Here is a 16,858-nt window from a genome sequence, read left to right as displayed (position 1 = left end):
AGCCCTTTGTATTCAGCATGTCTCTATCGAAATAATCCTACGTTTCTATGAAAATTGAAGCTTTTGTTTTTTTGCAGCCCACATAAACTTACTAGCAAACCTTGTTAATTTGGCTTGTGTTAGCCTTTGAGTTTGACATGCTTGATATAGTCCAGTGATGGCGAACCTTTTGAGCTCGGCGTGTCAGCATTTTGAAAAACCCTAACTTAACTCTGGTGCCATGTCACATATAGAAATTTTTTGATATTTGCAACCATAGTAAAACAAAGATTTATATTTTTGATATTTATTTTATATATTTAAATGCCATTTAACAAAGAAAAATCAACCAAAAAAATGAGTTCGCGTGTCACCACTGACACGCATGTCATAGGTTCGCCATCACTGATCTAGTCAGTGAAAAGAATCTTGTCCAAGACACCACCCCACCAACCTTATAATCACAAAAATGATCGCATAGGATATTTACATGAATTAATTGGTTTTATTAAATTTGGTGAGCACAGAGTGATAAGAACATGTCACAACTGGAAAAACAAAAACAGGGGAACTCAGAACCAAATGCTTTAAAGAAAATAAGTAGAAAGGCTCTTCTACTGGTTGTCTTTCAGTTGCAGGGGGTTACAGTGCTCTTGCTTCACTAACGAGTGTTCTCAGACATGGATTAACTGAAGCTGAGCTGCAGCCCGAATGGCCCACGCCTGAGGCAGCTTTTATCAGACCATCCTTGGTGCCTAATACTGTGAAACTATGCATACACTGTTCCAGACTCAACTTTGAAACAAAGGACTCAATCATTTCCTAAAAAAGAAATTATTAAAGCATCAATCAGCTTTTGCCAGATGTTTGATTGCTTTGTCTCAATGAAAGGCATGCTATGTAACAAGGATCACCTGTCACTTCTAAAAAGTATTATTTTTCTATGAGCAGATTTCAAGGATATTCCTCTTCCAAGTCACAGAATTGTCCCTCCTCCTACCAGACACTGTTTCAGGTGTAGAGAGCCACTGTTCCTTCGACCAGTGATTCATCATCACCAGAGTGCTATGTTCTTTACTTACATAAGATTTGACTTCAACACAATTAAAAGCAACCAACCCTCCCCAAAATGTAGGCATTTAATGATGACAACTGCTCAATGGGTTCTGAGATGTGTAGGATCAGAGCTCTACAAAGTAAAATTATATAAAAATGTAAATCAGATCACAAGATATAATGATTACTTTGGTAGAACCTAGCTGGCACAGGCTTTTGTGAGATTCTAGGTGCTCCAGATGTTCTATGGTGCATGTAAGCTCACTCAACCCCAGGTCATCCTAACTTACTTTTTTTCTTTCTAACATGCCATTTGCACCAAACTCTAAATGACAAGAAAAGCTGAGGAATACAGTGGTGATAGAGACCACACAGCTGCTGTATGGACATGACAGAAGGTTCCCTCCTCAGACAGGCTGCCCGTCAGGAGAAAATGATGTGGTAACAGCTCTACTTGGCTGCTGAGGCTGGAGCTCTTTTGTATAATGTTAGGGATGTAAGCTGTAATGGTGAACCACAGGCATGGACAGAGAAACAAAGGAGAGGCACACTCTTTTATGGACTTGGGAGGAGGAATCTTCCCTCCCTCCTGCTGAGTCTAGTATCACTTCCTATCAGAGATGCAGGTGCCTCTCTTCCTGTGGGGTCAGTCCTGTGTGTTGAGTGAAATGTGCATGAAAGTTCTCTCATCCAGCCTCCTGACTCCATTTTCAATGAGGTTTCTGTTTATTACTTTTCACATTTCCCTCTTCTGATCAAGATCTCTCTCCGAAAGCACTGCTGACCAAGAGTCAGCTTTTCCCAGACTCAGTGGCCCTTTTGCCTCTTGATGTTTATTACTTTTCACATTTCCCTCTTCTGATCAAGATCTTTCTCCGAAAGCACTGTTGACCAAGAGTCAGCTTTTTCCAGGCCCTTTTGCCTCTTGATGGCAGGAAGCACCTTTCCTGGGTGTTCTGTGCCATGTCAGAGGGGAAGTGCCTGGCAGCTACCTGGTCACATCTGAGTGACAAGGAGGGGTGGGCCTGGGGAGGACCTCTCACACCATCTCCCATCTGAAGTCTATACTAGTATTTCTTAGGGTAGGGAACACGGCAAAGGTACATTCAGAACTGAAAGAACTAAATAAGCACTTTGGGAAACCACAATGCAGGATTAAAAACATAAAGCAATTAAACAGTATTGTTATCTCAAAAAATGCTTGGAACAATCTATCTTACCAGTATACCATGAACAATACATGCATTTCTGCTAAAAGAGAAGAGAGTTTCTTGCTGGGGAACAAGGCAGTGATACAGCGTTTGGGACTCAATCTTGGGCTCAATTCTGGCTTTAGCATCCAGGAACTTTCTTGAGCAAGTTACTGAACCTCCTGACCTTTTTCCTCCCATTAACTGAGAATAATAGCATCTTCTGAAAGGGCTATCCTTTCAGCACTTTAGAGACCCTTACGGACCAATTCACAAGTCTTTACAGGAAGCCTGGGAGAGCTGCAGCCTCAAGACCTGAGGCCGCTCTTTGGTGATGACGTTTTGGCTACTATTTTAGGGCAGCTGGGCTCTGAGTTCAGGCGCTAAGTGGCAACAGTGCCTCACACGTCTGTAGACACTTTAACAGCTGTGGAGACTCTCATATGCAGACAATGCTATAAGCACTTTCCATAGTTTTTTTAAGTTCTAGTGCTTCTCGGAGGCAGGTACCATTACAGTCCCTATGTTACAGATGAGGAAACTGAGGTCCAGATAAATATTTCCCACTAAGAAGTCACTGAGTGAGATTGTTGGCTCATGTGGTCTGACTCTAGAGATCATGCTCTTGACAACATCCCCTGCAGGTGACATGAATTTCTCATAATCCTGAGATTTCTACATCTGCAGCTCTATTCAGAAGGCAAATTAGTAGTCACCCTTCCTTTTTCACTCTTTGGAGGTATGCAGGAAACTGATATTGTTACTGAGTCTAGAGACCTTGGTTCTTGTCTTCTTGAAGGAAAGATTTCAGTCAAGAGAGAAAGTGTAGCAAAGCAAGCAAGAATTTATTGTCTGTAGCAAAAACACATTCAGGACAAGGAAGGGCAAGAAGCAGCACCAGAGGAGCCTCTGCTGGGCTGCTCTGCTCCTGGGAAGTCAGAGAAAGGGGGGCCTTGGAGACAGGGTCGGGGCTTAGTCTGGGACGAGCTGCCGCTGCCCACTGCTCCCCTGGCTTAAGTCTTACAGGTCCTCTCACACCTGTGGGGGAAGGTAAAGATGTGGGTGTGGTATTTCTCTCCCTTGCAGGCTGGAATCTTAGGGGAGGTCTTAATAGAATGTTCATTAGCTTTCCAAGTGTGCTCTTTCAGGGTCATGGTCTCCACTGATTGGGTGGTGCCAGCAGTCAGTGCAGCCGGTCCTGAGGCCGCCGTGGCCTCACTTGTGTGGTTTTGCTGCTTTACTGGGCCTGGAGCTGAAATACAGCTGAGGCCTGGGTGTTTCCTTAGGGAGGAAAGGCCAGGGGTCTAACCTACATGACTAGTGACATGTGAGGGGAGGAAAGGTTACCCTGGGGGCAAGGTCCTTGTTTTCACAGTTTTGCTCCTTGCTAGGCGCCCGGGGCTTTTCGCCCTGGTGACCTTCTGTACCTGGCCCAAATCCTTGCTCTGCTCATGTCTGTCTAACTGCCTATTATAATACTAGTAGCCCTGCACACAAATCTGTGCGCCAGTAGGTCGCTGCGGCCCTGTAGCTCTCCGCCTGCTGCCCTACCCTCCTGTAGCTCCCCCCACACCCACAGCTTGCTGCCCTGCCCCCTCCTGTAGCTCCCCCCCCCCACACCCACAGCTTGCTGCCCTGCCCCCTCCTGTAGCTCTCCGCTGCCCGCCTGTACCACTTGTACCTCGCTGGCCCACCCTCCTGCTGATCAGTGATCTATCTGGTCTGTGATGTGCTTGGTCATTACGCCTCAGGGCGTAATGGCTAATTAGCATATTCCTCTCTTATTATATAGGATGGCCTTTTCAGAGTTAGTCAAAACTATTACATTTACCCTAACAAATAAATAAAGTCACAAAGAAAGAAAATTTGATTTTTACCCAGAAGTAGATTAGTCTGTGATGACATCTTATAAAGATCCTCTAATAAGGATCTGCTAATAATAACTGCGAAAATATCTTCACTCCTTGCAATTTTATGCCACGTCACTGATCTCTTTATCTTTCAAACTTGGGGAGCTCACAGGGAAACCCACCCTAGGAGAGGAGAATAGACTAAGAAACCCCCCATCAACAAAGGTCCCCTGAGGATTCGGTTCTGAAGCCCTAGTTCTGTTAAATCCCTGGGATGGCACATGTGTGCTGTGCTGCCCATCCTCCTGTGGGAGGAGGGGCAGAGCTGTCCCACAAGCCAGAGGAATCTATGGAGCGGTTCAAAAATAGCACAGCTCAGCAGGGCATCCCTGGAGCAGTTGTTTTCCTCTGGGGGAGACAAATTTATATCAGAAAGGAAGAGCTGAGGGAGGACAACAGGTGGCCACGCTCATTGCAACCTGAGAGAAGAAAGTGTTGACAACTCAGTTTGGTGAGTGGGTTGTGAGAAACAGCCATGTGGAGCTCCCTGTGAGACAGCCAGGAGGTGACAGCACAGGAAAACACCGTGTGAAAGGGAGCAAAAGAGTGATATGCCAGAGTGCTTCAGGACCCAGATTCAGCAAGCAATCACAACGCTGAATGTGAAAAGTGATTTCACAGATTTAATTCAAGCTTGAAAACTCAGAGCGTTCTCACAAGAGCAGCACAGCTGAAGTGATATATGCACGAAGCATGAAAAGCAGGGTTCTAGTTTTATTTATTTCTACTCCACCCATTTCTGGAAAGAGTTCCCATTTGCCCTGGAACACATGACTTGTGTTGTCTCTCCAGCAGTCTTCCACTGGAAGAGGGTCCAGCCCACTCACCTGAGCCCCTCGGTCGTTGACCAGTTCCACAGACCATCTCCCTTCATACTGAATCCACACAAATATCCCTCCATCTGCGTCACACGTGGCCAGCTTCTGGTATGGCTCATTCCACCTTACCAGCACAACCTAGAAAACAACCAAGATGACATTTACCACAAGGAATGAACCAGTGGGCCAGGATTACGCCTACAAAGAGATCAAACTTCAAAACTAAGCAGAAGGCATGGTCCAAGGAAAAGCCTGGGGAGGATGTGGGGATCAGTGGAGGGGATAGGCCACAGTCCACACACGGCTCATAGGGAACCAGACCCACATAAGGGCTTCCTGAGAAACAGCAGGCACCTGAGCAAATGATAAAGTGCAGCATGGGAATACCCACTGGTGTAAAAACAGAGGACCAGAGGCCATCTGTACTCTGTCTTGCCTTTCACAGGTGCAAGGATCTTTCACCTGACAGTACTGTATGATGGGAAAACAATTTTCACAGAATATATTGTGTATGTGAATCAGAGTATTATTTTTTAGTGCAGTAAGAGGCATGGATGAGACCTATTTAATTTCATTTTCCTCCCAATGTGAAATCCTCCATATATTTTCTAGATTTTGCTTTCATCTTTCTCAACTTTCACTCCATCTAAAAGGCAGGCCCTCTGGGAGGTGGTCTGTGGAACTAGGTGAATGCTTGGGGGCAGCCCTCATAGAGTCCAGTGAACCCTCTAAGGACACAGGGCTATGAAGTGAGCCCAGGAGCCCAGGAGCCACAAAACGACTCCCCACTTTCACTGTGTGGATGTTCTCTGAGTGTCACCTGACTGGCCCATGTTGGTGATCATGCCGAATTAAGTCAATCGGTCAGACATTCAGCTCATACTTAAGGTTCCTGCTGTGTGACGCTGTAACCAATACGAAGCTGGAGAAGACCAGGCCCCGCTCTTGGGAAAAGTCCAGCTGGGAGCCAGAACATCCACAAATATGTGACTATATACTGAGGTGTGTCTGTCAAACTAGGACTATCACTAACTGGCAAGAGCACGCCTGATGTCCATAAGAAAGCTTTGGATCCCGTCTCCTCCCAGGGCCTTGTGCCTAATAAATGAACCACCCTCATGAACAAGTGGCCCCTGTGTAAATGGTCTCCAAATTCTAATGTGTACAGTTGACCCTTGCTAAGGGCACTGACCCCACTCACATAAAAAAATCCACCTACAGCTTTTAATTTCCCCAAAACTTAACTAAGGCTACCCATCAGCTTCTCTGAGGGACTGGTTCCAGGACTGCTATAAATACCAAAATCTGAGAATGCTCAAGGCCGCCATATAAAACGGCATAGATCAATGTGTGCAACTGGCCATCTGCGCCTGCAGTTGGTGGATGCAAAACCTGCGGACACAGAGGGCTGACTACATATTTATTGAAAAACAGCCACATATAAGTGGACCATGCAGTTCAAACCCATGGTGTTTGAGGGTCAATTGTACAATGACAGATTGTCAAGGACTTCCTCATGCCCATCTGTGTCCAAAACACTGACCAATGCAGAAGCCCAGTCACTTCTCCAAGCTGTACCATGGGCACACCTGATTTTAGTCCTTAAGTTTGTTTTCAAGGCACCAGAGAGCTATAAGCGGCCCCCATAACTAATGGCATTAGCATTAGTTATAAAATTCATTTAAAAAAGATGCATAATAAAATCCTCAAATTTTCCAAGAGGAAATTCTTACCCACTCAAAATGTAAGGATGCTGTTGCTTTTAAAACAAAACAAAACAAAACAAAAAAATTCTGGCCCAGCCAACGTGGCTCAGTGGTTGACTGTCAACCTATGAACCAGGAGGTCACAGTTCAATTCCCGGTCAGGGCACATGCCCGGTTGCAGGCTCAATCCCCAGCGTGAGACTTTCAGGAGGCAGGCGATCAATGATTCTCTCTCATCATTGATATTTCGATCTCTCTTTCCCTCTCCCTTCCTCTCTGAAATCAATAAAAATACACATATTTTTAAAAATTCAAAAATCAAAGAGAGCTGTGAGGTTGCAATTTCCAGACATGGCAATCACTAGTCAAATCTAACTTAGCTGATGGTTCCCACGCCAAAGGCAACTTCCAAGGATGCAGACACCGACAGCTCCCAGCAGCCCCATTCAGCCACCCCTCTGCTGAGCGCCTGCCACACTCTGGTCCCAGCTCTGCATGTGCAGCGCTCACACCACCCGCTTTATGAGTGGTAACTCTCACTGCATAGATGCCCTCCCTACTGAGCTGTGCTGCCTGAAGAAAGGGACAGAATCCTGATCATCTTGGAATACTGACACACAGTAATTTTGAATATATTGTGCCAAAGAGTAATACATAATTAGAAGTTATGATCCTTATTCAGTTATATCTTTGAACTATAAAAGGTTATTGAAAGCTATTTCTAGCAGGTTATTTTCAACTCCCAAAGGCATTTTAACAACAGCCAACACTGCCTGCCTGCCTGCCTATTACAAACTGTTGGGTGCTAAGCCATCTTTGTCCTTGTCGAGTTCAGTTCAGTAAATGGACACAATCTAGTGCTCTATCTGCAATTAGAGAGCTGTGAACATGCACAGGAGGACCCTCGACACAGGTGGATGGGGGGCAACAAATCCAGGTTCATTTATTTAATTCTAGTTTTTAAAATTCTCTATTTAAAGTACTGATCTAATTTTTTAAAAACAGTAAAACCAAAACAGCAACAAAAGTCTTTAAATGCACTGAATGTGTCATAAAATTTAGAATTTCCAAATGGTCCATAAAAGCCAACTTTATAAAGTTCTTTCAGGCCCAGTGATGCTTTGGCCTGAGCCTTGCAATCCACGAAAGTGCATGTTGCTACTAAGTGTTTCCTAAAGCCACAGGCTCGCCTTTAAGCCCACAATCACTGACAGCCTCCAGAATGGCTGCCCCAGGACAGAATATGACCAATAACATGATATTCATTGCTGACCATGAGTAAGTTAACATGTGAACTATAAAAGGTTACTGAAAGCTATTCATGTACTATGACCTTCCTTATGAAATACTATCTGATGACAAGGTGTCATATTTGAGAGCATAAAGGCTAGTCAATTCTCTGTACTTTTGCCTTTTTGCTTTAACATCCAGGTATGGTTGCATATTTGGTTCACATCAGTAATCAAACTCTTCTTTATGAAAACAGCCAGCACGGTCACAGCATGACACAAACACTAAAGAGGAAAGGTAAGATATGTTTTAAAGTCATTTCTAACTTCACAGATTCCTTGGTCTGATGAGAACACAGTGGTAGCTGTAAGATCAACAGCAAGTTCACAGGCTCCCGCGCACCCTTTTGCAATTCCTGACCAGCTGAGATGCAGCTATAAATGGAAACGTAGTCCCCCCACACATACTTGTTTGCTGTGAGTTCTAACCAATAAAACCGAGTAAGTGGATAGCTCCCCTAAATTAGGGAAAGAAATCTTTCCAACAATTCTGGGTTTAAAAATAAAGTAAAACTGCTAATGTTTCCCTGGATTCCTATTCTCATTTCCTCTCTCGTCTGGTCTACAGTTCGTCTTATCTCCCAGAAGTTTATTTCCTGTTCTCCGAATCCTTCCAGTCTATTTGGCAACATCAAGACATACCAGAGTGTTGAGGAATTACCAAGCAGCAGGCCAGCTGGGTTCTCAGTCGCCCAAATTATGCGGCAGAATGCAGGGTGCCCGGGCATTCTAAGGCAGAACTTTCCTTCCCTTTTAAAGGAAAACGGGGCTCAGCGTGACTCTGGGCACAGAAGACCCTCAGTGTGCAGGGTGTTCGCTGAAGTGCGCGATCTTCCACTAAAAAGGCAGATGAGAAGCTAAGCTTTGACCTCGGGCTTTGATTATTCAGAAACTGCCAGCCTGTTACCCTCTCTAGTGCAAGCTGTTCTAGCATGCTATAGGTATTGTTACCAATAAATATTTTTCAAGGACTATTAAAAGTAGAGAAACCTATACTAACAATATAGGGCAGGGCAGCTGAAAGTCTATCTGGGCTGTAATCCAATGCCCTAAATAAGTCACTTCACTTCTGACACCTAGAACTATTTTTAGAAAAAATTGTCAGTTAACCCAACTCAAGGATAGTCATCTTTTCAAGCAAGAACCCTTCAAATGGTGTTGATAAATATGAATATCATTTATATTTTATAGAAATATATGGGAAACCACCTCAGTGAACAACTAGTATCCTCAATAGTCATAAATATTTTCCTCAACTTGAAGAGAATGTAATTCGAATGAATGCTAAATACAAATAGTTCAAGTAGTGAATCCCTGTAAGTGGTTATTAGCACTTAGTTGTTCTTATTCTGTGATTTATTAAGTGAAACAGCAATAAATGCAACTGTATAAGAGAAATAAGATGAGTACCAATTTAATTTTAGATATATTTAGTATTAAACAAAGAGCCAATAGCATCTTTAAAAAGACTGGAAGAAATTCAGTGTGAACAGTGGTTTCCGGACTCGTGCCCACGGCAGGAACAGGAAGGTCTGTGAAATGGTGTGGCTGCGGGCAATCGCTGGCCCGCTCAGCGCCCCTCTCCTGGTCTGCCAGGGATGGGGAACAGCAGCGCATCTCTCTCGGGCCTAGAGTCTAGGCTGTGAGGAGTATGAGAAACGACCTCAGAACAGTGCCAGCAAACGTTCAATCAGTGAGAGCTCTGTACTATTTATTTGTGAGCTACACGTCCAGAATATAAATCCAATTCAGCACAATATTCACATCTATGGTTTCCTCTTCTGATAAATGGTTTGAAAGGTGGTCCCTTTTTCCAGACACACCTCCTGTCACATGCACTCCCCACCCAACTCTGGACCTTAAAAATCAACATCCCCACACATTTCCTGCCACCCTTGGCCCAGAACACCCCTCTGGCCCTTGGCACCGGGTGGTAAAGACTTCCTCGATGGTCCGGCCACTCACTCTTGCTATTCCCATGGCACCCTGTTAGTTGGCATATGACTTCTTCATCTGTTCCTCACCAGCCCGAGAACTTCTTTGCTTTTGTGTTCTGAGGCTCCAGCACTATGCCAGGCACAGCAGGCATGCCACAAATATCTCTAAATTCAACTATTCCTGAAGGACGATTAAGCATATTTCTGTAGAATTTTATATTGTTAGAATTGTTTCAAATGAGTTATACTGGGGGGGGGGTAGTTTTATTGGGACAAAAGTCACACATAATTCACTCATTAAAATGTACAACTCAGCCCTGGCCAGTGTGACTTGGTTGGTTGGAGCATTGTCCCATACACCAAAAGGTTGCGGGTTCCATCCCCAGTTGGGATACATGCAGGAGGCAACTGATGTTTCTCTCTTGCTCCCCATTCTTCTCTCTAAAATAAATTAAAAAATTTACAATTCAATGCTTTTTAGTATACCATTTACATACATAGAATAAGAGTTCTGCAATCATCACATTAACTTTTAAATCAACTCCACCCCAATATTCCCTCCAAGCTGAGGCAAGCACTAAGCTTTCTGTCTACGGACTTGCCTATTCTGGACATTTCACAGAGATGAAATCATACAGTATGTGGCCTTTTGTGCCTGGGTTCTTTTACTCAGTGTAATGTTTTCAAGGCATATCCATAGTATAGCATAGACCAGTATTTCCCCCCTTTATGTGCCAAACAATATTCCACTGTTTGGATATGCCACATTTTGTTTATTGTCTATTATGAATAATACTGCTATGAATATGAACACGTTTTCATTTTCTTGGTTGTATGTGTAGAAGTGGAGTTGCTGGGTCATATGGTAACCTCATGTTTAACTTTTAAAGGAACTGCCAGATTGTTTTCCAAAGTGGCTATACCAACTTACATTTGCAACAACAATGTATGAAGGTTCCAACTTCTCCACGTTCTCAACACTTGCTATTTTTTTTACTGTAGCCATCCTAGTGGGTGTGAAGTGACTTTGACTTGCATTTTCCTGATGGCTACTGGTGTTGGGCACTTTTCAAGTGCTTTTTACACATTTGTATATCTTTTTTGGAGAAATGCCTATTCAGAACTTTTGCCCCTTTTTAATTGGGTTGTCTTTCTACTACTGTGCTAGAACCCTTAGTATTTTCTGTGCCTGGCACAGCCCTACCCCAAGGGCAAGTTCAGTTGTTGTTTGAACTGGTCAAAGTGGAAAAAAAAGAGCACATAGATGAGGTCACAGATTAATTTTTTTCTTTTATTCAACTGGCAGCTAGTATTAACCATGGTTACTGTTTCAAAATTATTTGTATCACAAAAATTGAGGTATTTAAAGAATATCTGTGAGAAAACAGGAATGAAGATGGTGTATTCTGTACAGAAAAATCAAAGTCATGTGAAAATTAACTGAACTTTCTTTCACTTCCCAGTTAAAGGGGGGAGGGGAGACGATGGCATTTTAAAAATTATTGCTGGGTTATCCATGATACCTTAAAAACACTGTACATATGGTTGCATTTCAGTTTTTTAAGGACATGCTTATTAGGAAGATAATACCATATGGAAGGGATGAATCATCTATACGAGGTCAACTCACAACTAGATTTTAGGTGATATTCGTGCTTCTGAAGCTCAAAGCAGCTAAAGAATCGTGTTAACTTGTCCTTATAATATTCATGGGAACCTTCTTAACTTCCTCATCAGCCAGGGAGCGTTTCTGCTAGAAGACGGCATACACCAAAGTTTCATCTAACACCTTTCCATGATTTATCTGTAGAGCTACCACTAAGATTAGACTCCTAAGAAGTAGTCCAGAATACCACACTGCTTTTGAGTGATTAATTTCAACCACACTGGGAAACAGACTGAGACACTTTTACAAAAACTACATGGCCACTCAGAATTATAAAGAAGTTGTATACATCCAAAAAAATGAAACAAAAGAACAGAGTGAGGGGATGTAGTCTCCACCTATCAAGATGGTGCCAATGTACAGAAGTCAGAAGAAAAGCACGTGAAATAAAATGATGAGAAGGCCCAGCTCAGGGAAGCTGCAGGCTGAGGATGAGTCTCTAAGGTGAGGAGAGCTATCTGCCGAATGCTGGGAAGGCCTGGCCCACGCCCTCCACCCAGGGCTTCCCTTCACATGGGGCCCTGAGCGCCTCCAAATGCAGGAGGCCCAGCACAGCTCCGTCTTTGTCACACACACTGTCTAACATTTACTTTTTACTTCTTAGGTTGTGGGACACTTTATACTTAGGACCCAGAACATGTTCAACAGACAAAAGTAAGTAGTGCAGGCACACACATTCGCTATGTTTTATGCAGTACTTGTTCGTTTCCAGGGCAAACTGGTCAATGTGGGACTACTTGCAGGTTTTCTTAATCAAGGGGCCTGTCTTATTGAGACCTTACTTTCTGCTTGCTTGGGTACACCGCCACATTGTCCCATCAATGGTTCTGTGTTAGGAAGTGAATAGTCATCATTCTTTTGAAGTTATACAATACACAGAAATACCCAAAATAAATACAAACTCTGAGAGCAAAAAAACCCAGCTGTGTTTCTTATCAAATTCAATTATGATTCTTTCATACTTTAAAAGGCCAGAAATGAAATTCTGCATTAGCACAATTATTATCAGGATGACTTAAGCATTTATTTTTTAAAATATATTTTTATTGATTTCAGAGAGGAAAGGAGAGGGAGAGAGAGGTGGAAACATCAATGATGAAAGAGAATCATTGATCGGCTGCTTCTTGCACACCCCCCACCGGGGATCGAGCCCGCAACCCAGGCATGTGCCCTTGACCGGAATCGAGCCCAGGACCCTTCAGTCCACAGGCCGACGCTCTATCCACTAAGCCGAACCAGCTAGGACTTATGCATTTCTAATAACACAATTATTTACTAAAGTACTGGGTTGGCTGGACTACACATTTAACAGGCAAATGACACTGGGCAGCACCCTAATTAAAATGAAGCCAAGGTACTTCTTACATTTATTGAGCATTTATCCTACGCCAGACACCATGCTGGAGCCAGAGGAACTGCTAAGTATGGTACTTGCCTTGCCATCCAGAAGGGCTGGGGGGCGGAGGGATGGAACAGGCAGGTTAAGTAATTACACAAGAATGAGCTCAGCTTGACGCGAGGAATGCAAGCAGAGCCGCTGGAGCGGCTCAGAAACAGTGTGAGGAGGCTTCCTGAGTCACAAGTCTCTGCAAGAAAGGAATTTCCACATGTCCCCACACACCACAGCCAGAAGCTTCAGCACCACCTGATAACACACTCATTACCTAGATCCCTTCAACAGGCAAGCAACTTCTATTCTGCCCAGCATTCCCTTTTAGAGTGAAAACTGGAGTGAGCTTATTAACAGCTGCGCAGAAAATTATAATTACTCGTTCCCTAGCATGTGTAACACTCAGGATTCCCTCTTCAAAATATTTAAAGAGTTTAATTTCCTGTGTACAGTTGATCTTTAACAACACAAGAGTTAGGGGTCCCCAGCCCCGACACAAATGAAAATCCTCATGTAACTTAAAAAAAATTTTTTTTTATTGATTTCAGAGAGGTAGGGAGAGGGAGAGAGATTTGAAACATCAATGATGAGAGAGAATCATTAATTGGCTGCCACCTGCATGCCCCCCACTGGGGATTGAGCCCACAACCTGAGCATGTGCCCTTGACCGGAACTGAACCCGGGACCCTTCAGTCCGCAGGCCAATGCTCTATCTACTGAGCCAAACCAGCCAGGGCCCTCATATAACTTTGACTGTCCAAAATCTTAACTATTAATAGCCTACTCTTGACTGGAAGCCTTACTGATAACATAAAAGTTGATTAACATATTCTTTATGCTCATATATGTCATATACTGTGATAAGCTAGAGAAAAGGAAATCATAAGGAAGAGAAAATACACTTGCAGTGTTTCTTGAACAAATCTGCGTGTAAGTGGACACCTGCAGTTCGAACCTGTGCTGTTCAAGGGTCAACTGTCTATGTTCCTGAAGTACCACTTAACATTGGCTCTCAGCTAGTAAGATGAATTATCTGAGATATATTTTGAATTTTTTTATAACCTATATTCAATTTTAACAACTATTTGCATTTAATTGTATATCACTATTTATTAAAATTTGACTTTTCCCCACTTTGTCATGCACATCATCTGCATCCTGCTGACAGATGCATACATGACATTCTTTTTGAAGGGAATTAGCAAAGGCAGCTTGGCTGGTCAAAGAATCCAGCAACCTCTAAACTGTAAAAACAAGAGTCAATTCTACTCCATCGTAAGTGCTGTTAATAACAAGAATGAGACGCATGGCCGGGTGAGTGTCACAGCCAGCCTGAGCCTGTTTCCTCGTCTGTAAAACAGGGGACCAGCACCTAACTGACAGGACTACTGTCAAGAGAAAATGTGCTAAAGATAATAATAACCATTCATTCTGAAGTTACTCCTGCTGGGTTCTTCACACATATCATCTCATTAGTCCGCATGCAAAACCTCTATGGGATATCTAGGACCGTCCCATTGTAAAGATAGGCAACTGCAGCTTAGAGCTGTTCATCGATTTGTCCCAAATCTCTCAGCAAGTGGGACAGAGCCAGGAATGACCCTAGTTGGTCAGACCCCCATCTTATACCATAAGCGAAATTTAATTCAAAATAAATCAAAGACTTAAATGTAAAATCTAAAACTATAAAACTCCTACAACAAAACATAGGCAAGTAAAGCTTTTTGACATTGGTCTTGGCAATGTTTGTTTTTTTTTAATCTTACTCCAAAAGTAAAAGCAACAAGAGAAAAATAAACAAGTGGAACTACATCAAACTAAAAAGCTTCTACACAGCAAAAAAAGAAACCATCAACAAAATGAAAAGACAACCGACTGAATGTGTATATAGAAAAGCAGTCTACAAGGAGCTACCCCAATGTAAATAATGGTTATACCTCTAGATGGGAATACAAAAGACTTTTATATTCTTCCTGTTGTACATTTTTTACAAAGTAAATATATTATTTATATAATTCATACACATAAGTTTACATAAAATTAGAAAAGACATTAAATTTAGTCTTTCAGTATATTTTCAAAGGATTTATGCATCACAATAAATTCCTTTTGTATGTTACCTCTTCGACTCTTCCTTTTAAAAATATTGCACCTGATGTAAAGAAAGTAAAAGTTGATTAACCCAGTATTTACTTGATTTGTAAAAACAAACCTGTCTCAAAGGCATGCAAAGTTAAGCTTTCTGTAAATGTTTCTTAATCATCTGAGTTGCCTAAAAAAAGATGATTCTTGCCAAGAACAAGCAAGTGATGCATTCAGTGTGAGAGCAAAAAGGTTAGAGAGAACCAGGGCTCTGCTATTCACATAACAGACATGACAGGATGGGCTAGAGGGAGAGGGAGGATCACTGGGGCCAATACTCTGCTTGACTCTCTAACAGTATTATGTGCACTTTCTCATTTCACTCAGGATTAGTCTACTAGTAAGAAGTATCATCCCTACTTTTAGCAAGGAGAAAGCAGAGGCACAGGCAGATTTCATAATTTGCCCAAGGTCTCATAGCTACAGTGGCCAGAGCCACAATGAAAAGTTGGCAATAGAGTCAAGAGCCAGCTCTGTGTACCTTACCCACATCACATTCCAGATCAACTCCAGGAGGACTGAGTAAAGTATAGAAATATCAAACACAGCACATCAGCATAAAACAGAACTGTACAGGTATAACATCTTTGAAAACTAACAATTTTCTAAGCAATGAGGCAATAGAAAAAAATCAAAGAACAGCAGACTCAACTACAGAAACACATGCCTGCTGCTGTTAGGCCTGCAGTGGACACCTGTTTCTCTGTGCCCAGCACGCTTGGTTTCCACGAAGGAGGGAGCTACCACTCATCCACACCCTGTGCTCATGCCAGCACTGCTCGCGATTGTGCCTCCTGGCCAGCGGGCTGCGGAAAGAACCATGGCTCAGGCTGGCCAACCAGGCCTTCCACACGCTGCTGACAGTGACTGCTCCTAGGGGAACTTGGTATGTCAGCCCTTAGGGACAGAAGGTCCACTTTTCGCCTGGCACTATGAGTTGTTGGGATGATGGGAGCCCTGGAGCTACCAAAAACCACCTACAGAGGAAACAGCTGACAAGACAACAGTCAACACATGAAGAAAGAGGAGCTGAAGACACCCCCTAAGGGTGTGGACTGAAATGTGCCCAAAGCCAGACCAACTCATAGCATTTCAGTTACAAGAGGCAATAAATTCCCTATTTTTGGTTATGCAACTTGCAACCAAAAAGAGATATAACTAACACTAACTGAAATGGCTAAGTCAGTTAACATAAGAACAAACGAGGGAAAATGTGTCTATCAAATGTAACAAAGAATTAAGAGAAAATGCTAAATAAATAAGGGAAAATGCTCGGTTTCCCTAGTGAACAAAGAACTACACGTTTAAACAAATAGGTACACTGGCAGTATGGAATGGGGGATGGCTTACCCACATCCAATCCCGACTTGCTCCCGCTTGTCAACCTCTTGCCAACCTCTGCTGAATTCCAAGCCCCGCCCTGCTCCCTTGTCGTCAGGATTGGCCACATGACATAGTTCTGGCCAATGAGTTGTGAGGAGAAATCTGCCAAGGCCATCAATCCTGAGGTCTCTTCCTTCTCCTCTGATGTACTGGAGCGAGATGCAGCAGCCCTTGTGACCAGGAGGAAAGGCCGAGACAACCACAGAGATGCTGCTGAGCTCGGGCTTCTGAAAAATGGCAGTAGCTGCTGACCTCTGGGCTCCCTATTATGTCATTCAAATTCCTATTTGTATGAGCAACAGTCAGGCACATGTTGTTACTTCATTCAACAGATATTTACTGAATGCCTGCCATGTTCCCAGCAATGTTCTAGGCTCTAGAATACAGTGAGC

At 43.1% G+C, this 16,858-nt stretch overlaps 1 protein-coding gene across 1 annotated transcript in view; it reads right to left on the bottom strand.

Moving 5' to 3' along the window:
* Positions 1–16,858, bottom strand: part of TULP4 (tubby like protein 4) — a 142,594-nt gene that overhangs the window by 41,487 nt on the left and 84,249 nt on the right. The window contains exon 3 of the mRNA XM_005872899.2: positions 4,963–5,091. Within this exon, the coding sequence (XP_005872961.1) occupies positions 4,963–5,091 (129 nt within the window). The remainder of the gene's footprint in view (positions 1–4,962; positions 5,092–16,858) is intronic.

The sequence above is a fragment of the Myotis brandtii genome, unplaced genomic scaffold, assembly GCF_000412655.1.
Source record: "Myotis brandtii unplaced genomic scaffold, ASM41265v1 scaffold395, whole genome shotgun sequence".
NCBI classification, from domain to species: domain Eukaryota; kingdom Metazoa; phylum Chordata; class Mammalia; order Chiroptera; family Vespertilionidae; genus Myotis; species Myotis brandtii.
Note: the sequence above shows the minus strand (reverse complement) of the source record. Positions and strands in the feature narration are given on the sequence as shown.